General features: G+C 38.2%; 1 protein-coding gene and 1 long non-coding RNA gene across 10 annotated transcripts in view; one reads left to right on the plus strand and one right to left on the minus strand.

Annotated features, from left to right (window-relative positions):
* NAALADL2 (N-acetylated alpha-linked acidic dipeptidase like 2) overlaps positions 1-21,289 on the plus strand; it is a 1,155,955-nt gene that overhangs the window by 717,200 nt on the left and 417,466 nt on the right. For all 7 annotated transcript variants that reach the window (XM_054700373.1, XM_054700375.1, XM_054700374.1 and 4 more), the window contains one exon: positions 8,288-8,438. In XM_054700373.1, the coding sequence (XP_054556348.1) occupies positions 8,288-8,438 (151 nt within the window). The remainder of the gene's footprint in view (positions 1-8,287; positions 8,439-21,289) is intronic.
* Positions 17,365-21,289, minus strand: part of LOC119257297 (uncharacterized) — a 40,099-nt gene continuing 36,174 nt past the window's right edge. For 2 of the 3 annotated variants that reach the window (XR_005127996.2, XR_008553809.1), the window contains one exon: positions 17,365-17,828. This is a non-coding gene — a long non-coding RNA (uncharacterized LOC119257297). Of the gene's footprint in view, positions 17,829-19,649; positions 19,740-21,289 lie in introns of all 3 variants that reach the window. The other variant, XR_008553810.1, reaches the window with a different exon arrangement.

The following is a 21,289-nucleotide window of genomic DNA, read 5'->3' on the forward strand; positions in this document are numbered from 1 at the left end:
GGAATATTACTCAGAAATCAAAAAAGATAAACACATGCAGTTTGCAGCAACATGGATGGAACTAGAAGGGATCATGCTCAGCAAAATAAGTCAGAAAGAAAAAGAAAAATACTAGATGGTCTCACTCATAGCAGAAATTTAGAAAAGTTAAATAAGAGACCAGGAAAAAGACTAATCAAACAAAGTAAAAATCAAAATCAACAAGCAACCATAAATCAGAGAGACACTATGGGGGGAGGGGTGTTGGTAGAGGAAGGACTAGAGTCAAAATAAGGGGTGGGGTGCAACTGTATGGAGAATATAACCATAATGAAAATGCATACATTGTGCAAAGATGAAAATGATGTAAGAATTATATTAAATAAAATATTTTAAAAAATTAAAAAATAAAAAAAGCCTTGGTGTTCCTGTCTTTCAAGGGAATCATAATATAATTAATGCTACTGAAGTTACTCACTATATTCTTTTTAATTCCTGCAAATAATAAAGAAAAAAAATTGAGGGAGGGGGGCTGGGAATACTAAAAATGCTGACATTTTTGTTGGTGGAATTATGACATACCTTGAAGGGACTTGATTGACACTGTACATAGAAACAGAAAATTGTCTTATTATGACTAAGGAGAGTTCTCAGTTTCTAGTACAGTGATTCTCTCAGGTAAATCAGCTACATTGGCATTTTACCACCCATAAAAACTTAGGAAAGGACAATGTTGGCTCAACACTTAGCACTTGAGTTAAATAACACTTGAGTTAAATAAAAGAGTTTGAGGCATGTGATTAGGAGACTGGCTTAGTGATTTTTATGGAAATACAGTGTAATTTTTGTGTGTTTTTTTTTTTTTAGGAATCTTAAACTATGGGGGATTAGTAATTATCATTGATGAACATTTTGAAGATTCTTGCTCAGTAAAATGACATAACATTTAACTTTTTGTCTGGAAATAAAATATTGGTAGAAGTACCTATTAGAGTAGGAATATGCCCAATGGAGGCAGAATGGTGATTGTTACATTAATATAGTATTAGTTTAAACCTCCATGATTTGTTATGATTTACATATATATGCAGCATATTTTATGGTATAAACACTTTGAAGTAGTTTTGAAGCACAAAGTTGTTAACTATTAATGTACTATTAAATTAGACTTTGGAAGAAAGAAAGGAATAATTAATTAACTTGGAGAGTTTTAATGTATGGCTATTAAGTATTTCAGTTTTCCTTGTGTTTTGCCCTTAATTGTAGTTTCAACTTAAAATACTGTTGTGAGAAAACACTCCATAAAACTATTTGAAAGTTCTTTATAATTAAAAGTAATGTTATTTTGCTCATTTGTTTTATTTTCATCTAATCAGAAACCATTGTCTGCCTAGATATTTTTCTGTTTTCTTGGCTTTCAGAAAATATATTTGATAGTCGTCAGTATAGAAGTCTTATACATCTTTTGTCAGATTTATCCTTACATTTATCGTATTGTTAATGCTATTTCAATTAGTATTTTAAAATACTGAATTTATTAACCTCTTATTGGCTGTGCAACATGTGAATATTTTCTCTCACTCCATAGGTTTTTTTCTTTTAAAATCCATTTATATTTTCTTTCACTGTGTAAATACTTTTTTAATTTTGAGGTAATCCTAGTTGATTATTTTTGTTTTTATTGCCCTTGCCATTGGGGCTAAATGTCCAAAGATATCTTTATAATTGATATTGTGAGACATATTGCTAATATTTTCTTCTATATATTTTATTGTTATTGGTCTTTAATCCATTTATAATTTATTTTTGTGCATGATGTTAGGATTTTCTATATATATAGTATCATATCTACAAATAATGATAGTGTCACATCTTTTCCAATCTGAATTCCTTTCATAACCTGTTGTCTCATTGTTCTAACTAAAACACTAAATGAAACTGAAGTGGTGACACAGGGCATCCTTGTCTTTTTTAATCTCAGAGAGAAATCTTGCAGTTCTTTAATCTTAATTATTGTATTGACTGTTGGTTTGCCTTTATTATGCTGACATAGATTCCTTCTGTTGCCATCTTGTTTTGTTTTTATCATTAATTGGTGCTGAATTTTATCAAATGCTTTCTCTGCATCTCTTGATATTAACATATAATTACTATAATTTGTTGATCTAAAGTAATAATTTCATTGATTTATGTTTATTAAATCATGCTGGCATCCTGGGATAAATCCCACTTGATATTATGTATAGTTCTTATAATGTTATATTGAATTCAATTTATTAGTATTATGTTGAAACTTTTTGTATCAATATCATCAGGGATATTGGTCTATAGTTTTCTTATGATATCTTTGTCTGGTTTTGGTACTAGGGTAATTAGGAATGTGCTACTTCTACTGATTTTGTGTTTGAAAAGTCTTGGAATAATCCTAGGTTTTTTAATCTAAGATCTCTAGGTTTCTGTTATTTTTTTTTTAAATATGTATTTCTTTTTTTAAAGATTTATTTATTTATGCATATAAGAACTGGGGTATAGACCAGAGGTGTGGGGGTGGGGGGTGAGAGAACTCACCAGAGAGAGAGTGGGGAGCAAAATAGGCAGATCTACTGAAATACACTGCTGAGGAGAGCAGTGGGCAAGACAGGAGCAGTCTGCCGTGCCATGTGGGTCAACTCCCTGGCCAGCGGCTGGGGATTGAACTTGTACTGCAGTGGCTGGTGATAGCTTGATAGTGCTGTGTCTTTAACCCCTGCGCCACAAGGGAGGCCTGGTTTCCTTTATTTCAAAGACTGATAACTTTGCACATGCTCAGATGTCTGGAACACTGATATAATAAGGGCTAATTGGTAGAAAGGAACCAGGACAGTAGGACTTTGAAATCTTGCTTCCAGTGAGAGTCAAGGGCTCAAGCTTCCTACAGTGCTACGCAAGTTGTGCAGTGGATAGTCTCAGTGGTCTCCTCCCCTAGGTCAACTCCACAACCAAAATATCTTAAACAGACTCATGCTAGCCTGAATCTCTAAGCTATGGTTGATCAATATAGGTAGCACTGAGTAGAAAATGTCATTGAGACAGAGCCACAGCTGAGAATTGTTTTCTTGAGTAAGGAGTCTTACCCTGGGAGTTTTTTCCTGTTGTTAAGATCCAGGTGCTTTAAATGCTAATCAGTAAGAACATTCAATTGTCTGGGGCTTAGGTCTTGGTGGGGGGGTAAGGCATGTATTTCACAGCCTTATGCTGTAAACAATAGCCTGTGCTCAGAGAAGACACAGGTGATCTGATCTGCTTCTTCCTATCAGCTCATATTCCAACTGTTCTAGTTTGAAAGCCATAGGCTCAAGTCAGTAATCACCAATCTGCACTCTTATTCCTACAGTTATTCAGTAGTAAACCCTCCATTTTGTATTCTGACTCTGTGTAACCCCCGCTTCTCCAAGTCATCCAGATTGTAAAGGCCCTGATATGGGGTTGTGACTTGAGTTGACAACAAAAATGTTCCATGTAGCAGTTACCTCTCCATCCTGTGGGTTGTACTGCCCCAGTGTCACTCTAATCACAGTTTAATTATGTTTTCCCTAGCACTTTCCACTATGTGGTTGTTCTTGATGTATGCAATAGTCATTTATTTATTTTTTATGGTCTGTTTTCTTTGTTTAGTTGTAATATGGTTTTGAATATGTAGAGGAGGAAAGGCTGGCATCTTCACTTTGCTACCATCTTGCCAGAGTCCTTTGGAAATCATTATTTTTAGAGATTATATTCCTGATCAATAATTTAAAAGGCAAATTTCATATGTGTAGCGGCAGAAAAGTCACAGTGCAGGATCTCTATGATCAAACAGATGGGTGAAGGAGGAGAGAGTCCTGGAGCTCACAGTGGCTTTTTGCAGGCTTTTATTGGGAATCACCAGGTTCACAGCAGACTGGGGTACAGGCTGGCAGTCCTCCCAGCCCCCAGCATGTCTTCACTCTTTCTGGGCTCTCCAGCATTTTCTCGTGGCCTCTGCTTCTCTCTTCTCCCTGTTTGTTCTTCTGCTCCCGTTCGTTTTGTTGTTTCGCTCTCCTACTCTGCTGGCGTCCCCATGATGCCGCCCTGATAAGCCCAGTCTTACACCAGGTGTATACTATCTACACATGCCCACACCCTACTCCAGGTGCCCGCCATCAGGCATGCATTCAGGACCGCAAGTTTCCATCATCAATCCTAATGGCAGGAGGGCAGAAAAGCCTGATACTTTTTACCTCACCCTACAATATGTAACAATATATTTAAAGGTGTATGTCTCTATAAATGTTTTTTAATCATAGGATTAGCCTGTCTTTTTATTTAGAACAGAAAGTGTCTTTGCGAATAACGTTTGTAGAGTAAATGAATTAATCAGGCTTTTTATGCCACTAGCCTCTGTGTCTATCTGTGGCCTTGATAGTGTTAATGCAGAAGGAGCACCTGAGCCTAGATAGAGGTGGGGATACAAACAGCAGCAGTGGAAGAAGTGGGAAGATGAGCAGTGTGACTAGAGAAGAGGCGAGACCCAGAGACAACGCAAGAGAGAACCCCAGAGAAGTCCAAAGAAAGCTTAAAAGATTTCCTGGGACCTGGGAGGCTTGGTTGCCTGCCTGCATCCCAGCCTCCCCTGCCCACCTGGTTGCCCCTCGACAATGTTCAATTCTTGCATCTTATGGTTTGTGAAATTAAGTTTCAGAAAACATTTTATTAATTGTCACATAGCCATTTAGTGTTATGGTTGATACTAAAATCTAGAACCATCTTCCAGGCTAGTGATTTTCACTTGCTGTGGTTATGAATTGATTTGCAAATAAGACAATCACAAAGGGAAAAAAGTCTCACCCAATCCAAGTGAAAGGAGCACAGCTAAGACATAGTCTATGCAAGTTACTCTCTTTTGCCCTCTCTTTTTTTGTCAACAGTTTCCTTGGCAGGGCTCATAGTTACTATGTCCTGAAAATGCTGCTTTGCACATTTTGATTATGAACTGTGAATTTGAAACCAGAGACCCCCTCCTCCTTCAGGGCTTTGGTGCTTGGTCCCAGAGTACTTTTTGCGGGCACTGAAAGTGGCATGGGGTGGGGGGCATTTCACCACTTGCCACCAGTGGTACCATTGGCTACAAGCAGAGGCCAGCAGTGATGGCTAGTGGCAGTGGTTCCCCTACCACATGGTCATAGAGCATGTAGCCCCTGGTTCAGGGCTGCAGGGATGATCATGGGGCCCCACTGGGCCAGCTCCAATGCTGTGGCTACCTCCAGTTGTAGGCAATAGAGATCCATGGATTTAGTGCCTGGATTGTAGCACCAACTGATCAGGTGTGAACTTGATCTGATTGGGGAATGGTCCAATCAGCTATAAGATTGGAAATGGTCCAATCAGAGTTGTGGGAAGGGAATCCTGAAAGAGGATATAAGGCAGGGCAGGCGCCAGCTTGGGATGCTCCGGTTCTTCAAAGGGTGTGGTTTCTGGCCTCCAAGGTAAGATATTTGCTCTCTCTGTTACTGACCTCCAAAGAAGAGAGCAGCCAAAAGTTTCACAGAGGCCAGGCCAGCCACACTTGCTTCTGGCCTACCTCTGACACTTCCTGAAAGGAGCACCAAAAGTCCCCGGCCTGGTGTCTTGAAGAGCTGTTTGTTGGTGGTGTGGACCAACAACTCACGAAGAGCTGTTGACAAAGTGTTTCTGACACCGAGATCTCTTCGTGAATAGTGCTGCCCAGAACTGTTAATGAGTGACTGAAACTCTGTCAGGTCACCTTTTGAGAGCTGCTAATTGTCCAGCATTGCCTGTTGGTGCTGGTGCCTCCATTGCTCTGAGGTCCAGCTCTCCATCCCAACCAGCAGACTGTTGCTAAGGCATAATGGTGGGAAGGGACGGAGCAGGATATCTATGATTCGAGCAGACGAGGTAAAAGGAGAGAGTTCTGGAGCCCTCGGTGGCTTTTGCAAGCTTTTATTGGGATTTACCAGGTAGACAGCAGGGGTGATGGGGGTCAGGAGGCTGGCAGGCCTCCCAGCCCCCCGGCAAATATTCACTCTTTCTGGGCTCTCCAGTGTTCTTTCATGGCCTTTGTTTCTCTGCTGTTGTCTCTGTTTTGCTCTGCTGGTGTCCCTGTGTTGCCACCCTTGAAGCCCAGTCTCTCAGCTTAGGTGCACCCACCTACACATGCCCACACCCTACTCCAGGTGTCCGCCATCAGGCATGCATTCAGGACCACAGGATTCATCATTAATCCTAATGGCAGGAGGGCAGAAAAACCTAATACTTTACTTACCCTACATATGGGCTGCTGCCCTGTCATCTCAGCGGCCTATGAGTGTCTCCAACTGTGGTGAGTTGAATCCTAGCCCTCTGTTTGCTGGTGTGCCATGATTTCCCTGCGCCACCTTGGATGGGCAGCCTTTTGTTTGGGACTTTGGGAGATGGGAGACACTACCTGGGATGAGATAGCTGGCCATTTGTGGCTTTAAGAACTGTTTCTCCTGTGTAGTGCCATCAAGGCACAGAGCAGGTTCTCTATGGATCCAGGCAGATGGATAAAGGAGGAGTCCTGTAGCCCTCAGTGGCTTTCTCCAGTGTTTAGTGATCTTTCTACACCATTGGTAGTGAGACAACTAGGTGCAGGGAAGGCAGGGAGGCTGGGGGGTCAGAGACTGGGGTCCTTGTAGCCCCCAGCGAATACTTCACTCTTTCTGGGCTCTCTGGTATCCTCTACTGGTCTCTCCTCTGGTCTCTACTGCACCCCACCACACGGTCCTCTGCCACCATGCTCCCTGCTATCGTGCTCTCTTCCCTCCTCTCTGCCGCTGTGCCACATCCTCTGTGACGCTGCCCTTGTATGCTCTGTCTCTCAGCTCAGGTGTGCCCACTCACACACACCCACACCATACTCTAGGTGCAGCTATCAGGCACACATGTAAGACCAAAGGTGTCTATCATTGATGCTAATGGTGGGAGAGCGGAGAACTGATCACATCTGTTTACCCTACATCCTGTTTGTTAAATAAGCCCCATTGTTTTTAGGTGAACCTGAGTGATCTTGAAATTGCATGTGTGAGTGAAGAACGCACAGATAGTAGACTCGCCTCTATTGGCTGCTATCCTTTTTGAAGCCAGCCCCCTTAAAGATCTGTTTCAAATTGATTCTGAACAGAAAAACTATTTGCTTGTGGTACTTCATGTGAATTATGTAACAATACCCCTCCAGAGTGAAATAGTCTACTGAGTCAGTGCACCACACTAGCCACTGGTCATGGTCGGCCTCTCCATGAACTTAAAACATTCAGGTCTAAAACTCACCTCTCTGACCCATTTTTTGTGTCTCTTCCATGTTTTGCCTGACTTGTGTCAAATATTGCCTTATGACATATATATTCAGTAGAAAGATGCAAAGGAGGGCCTCCCCTGGTGGCACAGCGGTTGAGAGCTGGTCTGCAAAGCTGCAGGCAGCAACGGTTGGATCCCTGGCCACTGGAGGAGGGTCCCACATGGCTTGCAGACCTCTCCTGCCGCCCGCTGCTCCCCTCAGCAGTGTACTTCGGTCCTTCTGCCTGTTCTGCTCCCTGTTCTGGCTCTGGTGAATTCTCTCACCCTCCTGTGCTTCTGACTGTACCCAGTGTTTGAATAAATAAATACATCTTTTTAAAAAAAGTACGTTTTTTTAAAAAACTCAATATAAGCAGTAACTGGGATGTAAAGTGTAGATGTTAACTAGGGTCATGCAATGAGCAGCAACTGCTCATACACAACATGGCCTTTAACAAGGTCTCCATCTCCATTATTCCTTATTGTCACCTAATTTTCTTTCATCGAAAACAAAAAGAATAACAATATTGTGCCTCACATCAGGTAAGTCACACTAAGATAAATAGGGTCTCATCTTCCCACCCCAATTGACTCAGCAGTATAAAACTAAAACAACACGGGATGCTATTAAGCTCATCTGTGCTATCATGTTTACCTATTGTGATATTACTAAATAACAGGAATCTTTGCATTAAATAAGTCTATAATGATATAATCAAGGGGGATTTTCTAAATGTTTGGTGACAGACAAGATAGGAAGTAACCTTTCAGATGGAGGATCCTCACTCAGCTGTGCACATTGTTTAGGTTTATATCAGAGGTCTGGACCTCTTAGTGCAGAGAATAACTCGACTGGGCTTGATAGTGGGAAATATGAAGTGTCTGCTTATTTAAATGAAAAAAGAAATGAGAATCCTCTTAGTTGCTTTCATGAAATGACACTTTGAACTTTTCATGCATATGATAACATTTCTAATAATAATTTGTTCTCTTTCAGCTTTCCTTGTTGGAAAAGGCTGGATTTGGAGGTGTACTTTTATATATTGACCCTTGTGACTTACCAAAGACTGCAGATATTAGCCAAGAGACCTTCATGGTGTCATTGAATCCAGGAGGAGACCCTTCTACACCTGGTTATCCAAGTGCTGGTGAGTTCTTTTTTAATCTTTATTACTGTTGTAAGCATTACAATGTTGCAATTTATAAGTGCTTGCTACCTAAATTAATCAAGGAAGAGAAAAATGAAAGAATTATTTACCCTCCGTATTATAAAAATTCACTTTAATCTTCTCAATATTATAGACTATTCATTTTTTGGAATAAAGTCAACTGTAAAGTCAACTCATTTTTTTTAAAGTCAACTGTAAAGTCATCTCATTATCATTTGGTATATCATGAATAGAGAGAAATATTTTTGATTGACTGGCAAGATAAAACAATGTGGGGGGTGTGTTCCATGTTTTTATTTGTGCATGCTTCCCATATACAAGAATGAAGTGTTTGTGGCTTTGGGGTAGGTATAATAACTTTAAATTGAGCTTAAAGGGTCAAGTTAGGGGTATAAATTAGTGGGAAACTATGCTGGAAACAAACAGTGTTAATATGGTCATTATGTCTGGCTCTCTAAAAGAAGGGGTCCCATTATTTTGGCTAATCACTGGAAACATAGTGATTAGTTCACCTTTACTTCAGACATTCTTCTCTTACTGGTAAACTATGTTCACGATTTTGGGGTCATATGGAAGAAAGAGGACAACTGTGGTTTTGGCAGATGCTTGCTTCCTCATTGAATTTCTATGTACTGTATCACTGCAAATATTGTTCATGCAGAAAGAGCTGAGAAAAAACTTTAGATCTTATTCCTAGATGATACTAACCTCCTAACCAGGAAACTTAGTATTTAAGCTAAAAATAGTTTATGTAATTATCCATGTATTTTACCAGTATTTCCCAATTTTCCACAAAATATGAGGCTCTACTAATTATCTTATGCAAGATCAACTCTATATTAATTTATTTTCTCTCAATATTAATAAGCAATTAGTCTACAAGAAGGAAGAAAATTGAGTTAAATATGAGCTATAATTTATTTTGTTGGATATATCAATTAGTGCTTTGCCTTTAGTGAACTTTGTACAGTCGATTGTCTCATAATAATTTTGAAATTACAATCAATAGCTTTCTAGTTCACGTTCTAGGCATCACCAAAAATAGCGACCTGTCTTTACAGATCATTTGCACTCTTTTTTTTTTTTTTTTAAGATTTATTTTATTTATGCATACAAGGGCTGGGTTGCAGGCCAGAATTGTGGAGAACAGGGGTGAGAGGATTCACCAGAGACATAGTGGGGAACAGAACAGGTGGATTGACTGAAATACACTGCTGAGGGAAGTAGCAGGTGAGATGGGAGAGGTCTGCTGTGCCACATGGGTTAGCTCACTGGTGGGGTACCTCAGCTTCAGGGAATTGCACTGGCACCTCTCTTTTTGTGGAAAGTGAAGGGGCTTCAATGTTACTGAAAAGCATATACTTATGAATACTCTGCTTAAGTTAATAAGTTGGCCAGTTGGCAGCATTTATTCTCAACATTTTTTTGACTCAAGTCATGTCATAAATATAGAATCATTTCATATCCAGCAAAATGTTGGCCAAAGTCTTAAGCAATCTCAAAATGCCTTCATTTTTTTTTCATTTGAACTAATTTCACAGAAAAGTTACAAACATGTGTATAGAGACCTTTATCCCAAAATTTTCTAATATTAATAACTTACAAAATATAGTACAATGATCAAAGCCATAAAATTAGCATTGAAGTTATTAACTCATTAGAGAGATTATTAAAATTTCCTCAAATGCTTTCACTATATTTTGTTGTGATTTCAGCATCTACTCCAAAATTCCATATGTCATTTAGCTGCCTTGCATCCTCTCCAATCTGGAGCAATCTTCCTTTTATTATTTTGCACTTGAAGAATGCTCAGTGTATTTTATCGAATATACCTAAATTGAACTTGTCCAATATTTTCTAATGATCAGTTTATGGTTGCACATTTTTAGCAGAAACAAAGGAGAGATGCATCCTCAGTGCATAACATGAGGCACATATAGGTATGTCTCATTTCTCATGATGTAGCTTTGATCTCTTTGTTATAGAGGTGTCAGCCATTTTTTTTTACATTGAAAAGTTACTATTTCTTTTTTTTGTAACCAGTGCATTTTCTGCAGAGATATTATAATACTATGTAAATACCCTCTTTTATGTCATTCTTTTACATACGAATATTACCATCCATTGATGATTCTTGTCTCTTACAATTATGGCTGTGGTCTCTGGCAAATAATTTCAATTTCCACCATTACTTTGGCATACATTTTAGAGAACTTTTTTTTTTTTTTTTTAACAATATGAGTAGTTATCACTGACTACATTCTCATTCAAACATTCAAACAACAGTGAAATGACTCTAGAACCATTTTGGGTAAAATTATAACTCAGATTTATTTTCTGGTTACAATTAAAAAAAAAAAAACTACCATAGGAAAGTTAAAAGATAAACTTGGAAAAAAATGTATCTCATATTATGAACAAAGGGCTCCCTGATAATTCTCCTAAAAAATAACAACCCAGTAGAAAAATGAAGCCAGGACACACATTTCACACACAGGGTATATAATTGGCCTTCAACAAATTAAGAGGCTCAGTCTCAATTCTGGTAACATAAAGACAGGTTTTTAAAAATTGGAAAGGCCTCTTAGAGTTCTTTTGAAACTCTAAGTCAAATCTTTTTTTTTTTTTCTGAATTAAAATCTGCCAAATGCTGCCCGTCTATACAGGTGTTTGTGTTTTTTATTTACAGGAATCACGCTGTCTTGATCTCTTAGTGTATATGGCTTTTTCCTTCATCAAAATAAGTTCTGAGATTTCTAGTGAAAGTAAGGCATCTACTTATCATTCTTGTGCAAAAGAAAAATAAGTTTTGGGCAAAGAAAGAGGTAAAGGCAGAGTCAGCTGTGCCTGCTGTGAAGAGCTCTGTAATAAGCCCTTTTGAGAAGCTTCCCCTCATCCCTGGTACAACTCACAGAAGTCTAACCAAACACACATTTCCAAACATACAGTCTTTTATCTCCTAAATTCTTGCCTTTCTTACTTGTGACCTGCCTACAGAGATTAAGAGATGCTTGATGCCTATCTGCAATTTAACATATGCACTAGAACATTGGGTGTGGGGGATTTTGTTTCTGTTTTGTGCTAGTTGCAAATGTAATTTCCTGCTCTCTTTTTTCTTTGACAAAACCCAGACTACCTCATCATTTGATAAAATCAAACCTTAGAAGGGAAGCACCTTGCTGGTACAGCGTTCCCTAGTCTCTTCTAGATTCTGATTTTCACTTTATCTAATAATCACTTCCATCTTTGAGGCTTTCATTCCAGTTAACTAGCACCTGCTTCTAGCCCTCAGTATTTCATTCTGTAATGAAAATACAACTGATTTATCCAAGAGGTTGTTTCTAGTTGTTCACTAATATGCACTAACCTGGCAAAGTCACACCAGCCTTTCATGAGTGTCCTAGGAGAACACAAGTCTGGAAGTGGTTTCACAGTAGCATGGACATAGTGTAACATTTTCTGGAGATCCTAACTCTGATCTAGCAGGCAATGATAGCAAAGCCCTTTTCACAAACTCCATCCTTAATGCAGAAATCTGCCTGTAGGTAAAGTCAGCCTTTTCACCCCCACTAAAGACCAAGAAGCCAGATAGAGATTTAAGAATATGCAAAGGTAGGGCCTCCCTGGTGGCGCAGGGGTTGAGCACTGGGTTGCGAAGCTGCCCGCAGCCTCTGCGGCACCGGATCGATCCCCAGCTGCTCCCAGGCCACTGGAGGAGGATCACGCATGGCGTGCAGACCTCTCCTGCCACCTGCTGCTCCCCTCAGCAGTGTACTTCGGTCCTTCTGCCTGCTCTGCTCCCCGCTCTGGCTCTGGTGAATTCTCTCACCCTCCCGCACTTCTGACTGTACCCAGTGCTTGTATAAATAAATCTTTTTTAAAAAATCAGATTGTTATTTAATAAAAAAAAAATATGCAAAGGTAATCAGCCTTAACATCTCTTTAGGGCAGCCTCTTGAATGATGAGATTAACTAATGCCTGCATGCCTTCCTCTCCCATCAGCATATGTTTAGGTCAGGACAATTCCCCTTCAAGTCAATGACTCTGATCCTGCCTACATATACTAAATTCAAATTTATGTTATCTGGAATAGTTTTCACAGAGTAAAATCTCTGGGACTGCTTCAGGGTTTGAATCCTCACTTTGATTAACAAATAAACTCTAGATTATATATCATTGAGAATTAGCTTTCAGTTAACCTAGTGACATTTAACATCACAAAGTTTTTGCCTCTTCAAGCTTTCATACCGAACAAAGTTGAAACCATGCAGACTAGAAACACTTTAAGGTGGTGGTGGTGTTGGGCTGGGACATGAGGAGTTAACTGGGGTCCAGGCAGGAGTAGTTGGCAAAGGAAAAGACCTGAAATAAGTGGGCAAAGGAAGAATAAATAGTTGTGCTACTGCCCTTTCTCTAGGGTCGCAGATTAGTAGTCCCAGGCTTCAGCTGCTTTAGTTTATCTTGGCGCCCTGGAGAGCTAGCTTCACCCCAGTCCATGCTGAAATGTAGGTAGCCATATCTGCTGCATGCTGCAGGCTTTTCTGGAAGTTGGCTTGGGCCTGCCACAGATAGTGAAGAACCAGGATTCCAAACCAGGTTAGAGGATCATGAGTGATCACAGTGTTCTCTAGCTCCCAGACCCTGGTGAGACCCTTGTGTCCATGCAAAGTTGCCTCAGGATACATCATCTTTTGTGGAGTTAGGGCAACAGCCTTCCCCATCCAGACCTTTTGGAGTCTGTCCTGGGCTCTCAAGTAGAGATTGAGACCTGGGACACTCTGTGGAGGCATAATGCGGGGGAGGGGGGGTGCCCTACCAAGTTGGTATCTACAGCTTAACAAAGTTGGGAGAGCAAGAACCAGCCCTCTTCCACCCAAGAGTTCAGCATCACTTGCTTTGCCTTCATTTCTTCCATATCACCAGGCTTCTACAGAAACACGGATTGAAATTCTGCATACAGGCTGGGTACCACTATGACCTGACCACCTATAAGTTTTCTCTGATAGAATGACAACATATCAGTGCAATAAATGATGTTATATTTTGTGTCTGATTATATACTTACATAGAATGGGAATGATACTGATGTCGTTTTTGGAGTCAGTGGGTTTGGAGTGCGGAGTCCTTCTTAGGTTCACTCGGGAAAGGTTTCTCCAGAGCTCCCCTTTCAGGGACACCAGCAAGTTTCTCCACAAGACAGAGATGGTGTTTATATTCAAAGGGCAGGTTTATTAGGGGAGTGATAAAACAGTTAAAGACACTTGCAGAGACACAAGCGGGCAAAAAGAGCTTCCCCAGAAGGACAGGTTTGCTGAGAGGCCTGCATGGTCGCAGGCGGGCAGCCTTGAGGAAAGCTGCCTCTGCCGAGGGAAGTCAGTGAAGAGAAATCCTGGCATGGTACAGTCTTTTTCTTTTTGGGAGGGGCTCACTCCTTGTGAGCCTTCAGTTAGTTGCTGACTTTAGATAACCATGCAGAATCTGAAAGGGATCATAGATTCTACAGTGGGCTCAATCTCCATATCTTTACCTTTGGGCCTGTGCTCTAGACACTCCCTACAGCAGTATGATACCTGCTTGGATTTTATTCTTTGTAATCTAGGCATTGGGCCTGAGGATCTTGGTTTCTAAAGCTGGGTCAGCTATTTGCTGTCCCTGTGTCAGGACTGAGCAATGATGGAATATCATGTGTTCTGGATACTCAACCTGATTTTATTCTCAATAAAATCTTACTAAATATTTGATATATATTGAATAAATTGCTTTCTTAGCATGACTGCTTGAACTTTGATAAATTGTGAACTATACCCTGATTTTACTTACCCTAATTAATACTGTTAGGGGAAAGTGATGTCCTGAGTTAATCCCATACAGTGTTTATACATTCACATATTTTTTCCTTAAATGTTTCTGCTAACTCATATCACTTCTACCACTCAAAATAGCATACATTTCATTGACTTAAAAGTTTTTGAAATTATATTTACAGTAGTGGAATGATAGAAGTTGAATCTATTACCTAAATTATTTCCATTTTAATTAAATATTTCAGAGATTAAATGTCTAAATTAACGAAGACTTTGTCATAGCTGTTTGCATTAACTTGCTACAAGTGTTTCAACTACATTTCACTATGTTTCAAGCAAACTTCATTCTCTAGAACTAAGTAATTTTGAATTCTAAGAGTCTTTAGGTTTCATATAGGATATTCTGCCTTCAATCATGAACCACAAGAAACTTGACCATGCCTACCAATGATTCAGGTGCATGGGGCTTAAGAACTAGTTATAATATGGGGCATAACTAGTTATAATATGTGACCAATTATAATCAAAGATATGATTGACCTAAAATCATTAATTTGGCTCCATTTGGCAATATAAGGGGAGAATCAAAATGCTGTGGGGTGAGCATAAAAATAGGGAATTGAGAAATGGATATCTTTAATGTAGATCCCATTGGTTCTATGATGAAATGTGGAAAATTCTTTCCGAATTTTTAGACATTAAAATTGCCTGACATGTGAAATTTTTGTAGATTTTAATTTTGATATTTCTAGATTACTACTGGACTAATCTATGGACTGCTAGTTAATTGAAGCCCAAGATATTTCTTTTATCTGGATTCATCATTATTCTTCTTAAACCTTATTCCCACTCTGGTTTAAAGTTAATTGTTTATGTTCCTTCCCTCTTTATTTGTTATAATCCTGTTTCATCTTATTTTTTTTTTCTTTGTCTTAAATTCTGGTGAGGGAAATCATTTCAGTGGTTTTACTCCAGTGAAGTGTATCAAACAACACAGTTTATTTAATATTCCCAGTGTTACAATTCAGTGGATCTGTGTGTTGTTTACCTACTGTCTGTTCAACAGAACCACTGCCAACCAAAACCATTCAAAGAAGAAAGAATATCATTGCAATTTGTGACAAGTCTTCACCAGGTGTTCGTGGTCCAGTTACCTGGACAAATGTCGAAAGACTGACTTGACTTGGCACCAAATCAACTGAGACAATGTTCAGCTATTCCATGACTAGAAAAGCAGAAAATATAAACGTGTGCCTAGTTGTCAAGGCAAAGTGTTAGGTATTCACAGCATGAAATGCCTTGTCACTTGGATGGGAGAAAAGAAAAAGCATCTGTATTCTATTTTGTGGTACTGATGGTTGTTATATGTGTCTAGAAGGCTTCAGCTTTACATGGAATATTATTCAACTTAATTCTTAGAAGCATATCCTTGTTAAGATGTTTGAATTTTTCCAGAAAGTTTAATTTACACATTGAATAGAATGTTCAAAATTGAACCACTCCTTTCAAAAATGTATGCTTTTGTTTTGTTTTCCAATTGTATTATTCTTTATTGAGGTAATATTTGCTTAAAATACTATTTTTGATTTGTGACTCCCTGGTAACACAGGTGGTTGAGCACTGCACTGTGAAGCTGTCCCCAGCTCTGCAGCCTGAGTTCGATCCCAGCTTACTGGGGAAGAAACCCACACAGTGAAGCAGACCTCTCCTGTCTTGCCAGCTGCTCCCTTCAGCAGTGTATTTCACTCAGTCTGCCTGTGCTGCTCCCCGCTTTCTCTGGTGAATCCTCTCACCCTCCCGCGGTACAGGCCAGAGGTGCGGGAGGGTGAGGGGATTCACCAGACAGAGTGGGGAGCAGCACAGGCAGACAGACCGAAATACACTGCTGAGGGGAGCAGCTGGCGAGACAGGAGAGGTCTGCCACACCATGTGGGTTTCTCCCTGGCTGGTCGGGGATGGAACTCGTGCTGCAAAGACTCCATACAGCTTCACAGCATAGCACTCAACCCGCTGTGCCACCGGGGAAGGCCCAATACATAAATCTTAAAAAAAAAAAAAAAAAAATACTACTTTTGATTTAAGGGTGCAGGCTCAACCCTCTTCAGATGTTTGTTACCAAATCTTATGTACCACAAAAGTGAACACATTCCTCAAATATAAACCATAGGATTCTCTCCCAACTTTGCTCTCCCACCTTTACTCTACAGCTACCTCATCAGGTAGCCTCTTCTGTATTCAGATTTCTAGGGTTTCTTTTGGTTCAGTTTTGTCTGCCTTTGCTTGTTTATTTATATTCCACATATGAGTGAAATCAAATGTATTTGTCTTTTTCCTTCTGACTTACTTCACTTAGGATAATTCTCTTTTGTTCCAGCTATGTAATTGTAAATGACAAAATTTCATTTTGTATCATAGTCGAGTAGTATTCCATTGCAAAGACATACCACATCTTCATCTAATATTGGCCAGTTTAGTTACTGCCATAATTTGACTATTCTAAGTAGTATTGCAATGAACATAAGATTACATGCATACGGTAGCAGGAAAATTTACTATTGATAAACTTAAATTCTCTTACACAAAATATTAGTAGAACTAATGTCATATGTAATCTTATAAAATCAATATAATCTGTTCATACATCTGCAATCAAATGATTAAGGCCATGTAAAAATAATAAAAGCTCTTTTTCTGAAAGCTATTTATCTTGAAGACTGAATTTTCCAGACAGATTTCTCATGGCCTTATATATTAAGCCTCAATGTTTTAAGAACTTGATTTCCAAATCTTCAATTACAAATATCCAGCTGAAAAGCACCTATGGTTGAAAACTTTCAGAACTAGGAAATTATTTGCTGATCCTCAAATTATTATTTTCTAGATAGTGGCAGAAAGCAAACATTCTTCATCCATCCACTTCCCCTCCATGAGAATCAATTTTTCAGTCAGATTTCTAGGATTTGTTACTTGTTTTGTTTTGTCTTGCCCTTTGTTTCATTTTTCTTGTAATTATCTTTCTCACTTGTTATAAACCAATATTTATGTATGGTTCTTTCTTGGAGCCAAGGACATATGTTCAAAATACTGTGATCAAAATTTATTTAATTAGCTATTTCCCCACCCTTTATTGCAGTTGTTATTTACTTAAAATATATTTATGTTCATTTGTTTCTAGTATATTACATTTTAATATTTTTTCTGTTCTTAAGACATCTTTTAGTAAAAATATAGTGTAGTTCCAAAAATCAAAATTATTCAAAAAGGAATACTCAGAGAATTTCTACTAAATATCCTACCCACCTCAATTCTTCCATTTCAGTTCATCTGGTCCCTATTTATCTTTTATTTTCCTTTTTCTTTTTGCATAAAAAATAGATAAATGCTTACTTCCTACTTCAATTTTACATAGTATGTATCATACTACAGATATTAATTTGTACATAGTTGTGGTTTTTTCTCCTATTGAACAGTTATTTCAAAATTTTCTCTATATCAGCTGCTGGAGATTGTTGACACTTAGTTGTAGAAATAGATCAGTTGCAGAATGTTTCTGGAGATCAACGCCTGTGGAAAAGAGAAGCCATGAGTAGGATTGGGCAAAAGGAAAATTGGAACTGAAGCCCAATTTCAACCACCTGTAAATATATAGTTGATTACAATGACAATTATTGGACCAAAGTGCCAGATCTTTGCACTTCTTCTGAAATCAGTCTTTAGATGTGTACTTGCCAAAAAGGGCGTTCTAGGGTGAAGAGTTTCTGCTGATAGCACTCACATGAGCACTTTAACAATTGCTCCCTGGGTGGAATGGGACCTCTGCATGGGACGTTAATGTGCCCACTAGAGAAATTTGGATTTAACTCCATTGTTGTTAGTGAATTAGAAGGGTTAGAGTTGTGCTAACATGGTGACCACTAGCCATATGAGACTATTTAATTTAAATTTAACTAATTAAAAATAAATTAAAAAAATTGTCATACTAGCCACAGTTCAGGTATACAATAGCCACCAGTGGCTATTAAAGGCATTTCCTTTATTAAAGTTCAATTTAATGACTGCCGTAGAGCTAATGTCTATAGCAGTGTGATATAATGCAAAATTTGATAATTATCTACTGTTTTCGATCATCCATGAGACTCTTTCTGTATATAACCTTGGAGAATAGAAGATTGTTAGTCTTTTTGCCGCTTGAATTATTTAAATTCTATTTACAAATAAGGCTCTAAGAACCACATGTTGGTATGCTTCATGAATTCTTTTATGGTTTAGTGTTGAACCAAAACATAGTTGAGTGCTCCTAAAGTAAACATTTTCAATTTCCAGAATTCTCCAAAGAGTTTTTGTATTTTAAGTATGTAAAAATAAATCTTGTAATGCTACTTTAAAGTGTTATTGCATTTGCCTCAAACTGCTGGCATTGTAAATCTCAGGCTCATACAATTTCATTTCAGAAATTCATCCTGGAAGAAAAAAATGTGTTCTGTTTTTGTTTGCTTATCAACAGCTTCTCAGTCCTAAATTTTTCAGTGAGAATGGAAAAAAATTAAATCTTTGGAATATAATTTTTTTGAGAAATAACCATCTCAATGTTAGGCTTTTGAGGAATATGACAAACATTGACTATCTTTAAACATTGAAAGCCAGTCTTTGGTACCTCTTTTGCATGTAAAGTTTTATGTAGTCTAGTGAAAACAGGTCAGGTAGTAAACTTTCTTTCCTTGACATCTGAGAAACATGAAGTGACAATGACTAAATTTACAAACTATGTGACTTACGCATATTCATGCCAAATGACTTGAATATTCTCAGGACTTTCTATTAGTTGGGAGTTCCCACCTTTCCCATTATCCTCCAGTCATTTGACTTGATATCATGTAGGAGATGATATTCCATAAAATTTTTAAGGACATGGAGACTTTGGTTAAGCTACACAGACTGCTTTACTTAACTTTAAACCTATTATTGTAATGTGGTTTTCAAAGTTCAAAAAACAATGCAGTCTATACATGTGCCACATATATATGCCTCTCTATAGAAATGTATTGTTTGCACCTCACCTTTTGTATGTTTGTAGCTTAAGATGTGATGTGAAAAGTAGAAAAGGACAGGGCTGATTAGGTCACCTGGTGATGGCAATGTTAACACCTGCAGATGTACCTGTTTATGAGTCAGCAGGAAACAAAATACCCAGCAACAAAAACTAATCTGGTTGATTGTTTAACAATTAAAGTTGTAATTAGATTTTTAATTGAATTTTTGGTATAGTCTAGAGTCTGGAAAATCAGTGTATCCCAACTAATCTTTTACTCAGCGTGATCTGTTACGGTTCATTGCTAGCCATGTTAAAAAATCTGTTTTTTTTTTAAAACACAAATTTGAACAAACCTCTTCTCTAAATTTGAATCAGTCTTCTCTAGCCAGTCCCTCAGGTGATTTTTCCCATTTCAGTGACGGACTAAAAAATGCATTGTTATCCTGGGAAAGATGATAAAAGTGACAGTTTTTAAGATAATACAGATATGCACATTTTTAAGGAATAGGCCAAAAAGATAATGTGCTTTTGGCAATTATTTCTAGAATATATCTCATTGAAATGTTCACCTGCTTCACAAACCAAACACTTAAATTGTTGCTATGGTATCACTTTGAAAGTCTGTCCTTTCAATACTCCAAGAAGGTTTTAGAATCCTTGATGAATATTAAACTGAGTTAGCCCAGGCTAGTTTACTTCAGTAACCTTATGTAGAATGATGACTGGTATTTTGGCACGGGGTATTGGTACTTCAGGAAAAACTTGACAAAAGTGGGGAGTTTTCTTTAGACTTAGGGCAACTATATATAATGCACAGACCAACCAGTAAAGGGCCTTGTTATGAATAGTCATGTAAGATAATAGTTTATGGGACAATATCATAATTCTATTTATGTTGAAACTAAGATTTCCTGATAGATTTGGCCATAGAAATTATGATGTTCAATTAAGACTTGTTATGAACTTAATTGTGGCCTTCCCATCCATATTCTTTTGTTGAAGCATTAACTCCCAGTATCTCAAATTGTATTTGAAAGTAGTTTGTTTAAAAATGTAAATAAGTTAAAATGAGGGCATTAGGGTGGATCCAAATCTTACAGGACTGGTGTACTTCTCAGAAGAGAAAATTAGGACACAGATCAGTGGGAAGCCAATGAGAACATACGGGCATTAGAAGGCCATCTACAAGTCAAGAAGGAAAAGATCTCAGAGAACCAATTGCAGACATACTGTTCTTAAATTTCTAGTCTCCAGAACTATGAGTATATATATTTCTGTTCAATCACCCAGTCTTTGGTACTTTGCTATAGTAGCCCTAGCTAACTAATTCAAGAGGAAATTATAAAAAACAAGTCCTTTGCATTTATTATGATAAAAACTAGAGAAAAAAATGCACGTAAGTCTATTCTCACTATAAGGAAGGAAAATGAAAAGTACTGAGTGAAACAACTATTATGGTAGCTCATTAGTCTCTGTTCCCATTAGGGCAAAGTGATTTTTATTTATTTATTTTTGCTTATGGTTTGATAATGCTATCACTTGGACTAGTTACTATAATCAGAAAGAGTCTAGTACACCTGCCCTGGTATCACCTCTGATGAGAGAAGGGTATAGAAAAATGCCCAAAAAATTAATCTTGGTCCTTCATAGAAGAAATGGAACTTTCAAAGCTTCTGCACTAGTAAAGCATATAAATGAGATTTTTAGAATCGCAAAGCTATGTGAGGATTGTGATCCTATGGTGGAAACTAGAGAGAGAAGGGAGATTCTTAATAAAAGTAAAAAATGAAGTGTTCAGTGAAATCCAACAGAGAAGGACATGATTTGAACAAAAGTCCCTTGATGGGAGCAATCTATCAATTTTTAGGTATAGTGGCAGTTAATACTCAATATTAGGCTGTTGCCTTTTGTGTATGTGATCCCAAACCTTCAAAAGCCTGCTCAAGACAATGTTCTCTGTTAAGGAGTCACTTAGGGAACATACAGGGAAAGG

This window comes from Talpa occidentalis, unplaced genomic scaffold, assembly GCF_014898055.3.
Source record: "Talpa occidentalis isolate TD23 unplaced genomic scaffold, MPIMG_talOcc4v2.1 talOcc4.4, whole genome shotgun sequence".
NCBI lineage: Eukaryota > Metazoa > Chordata > Mammalia > Eulipotyphla > Talpidae > Talpa > Talpa occidentalis.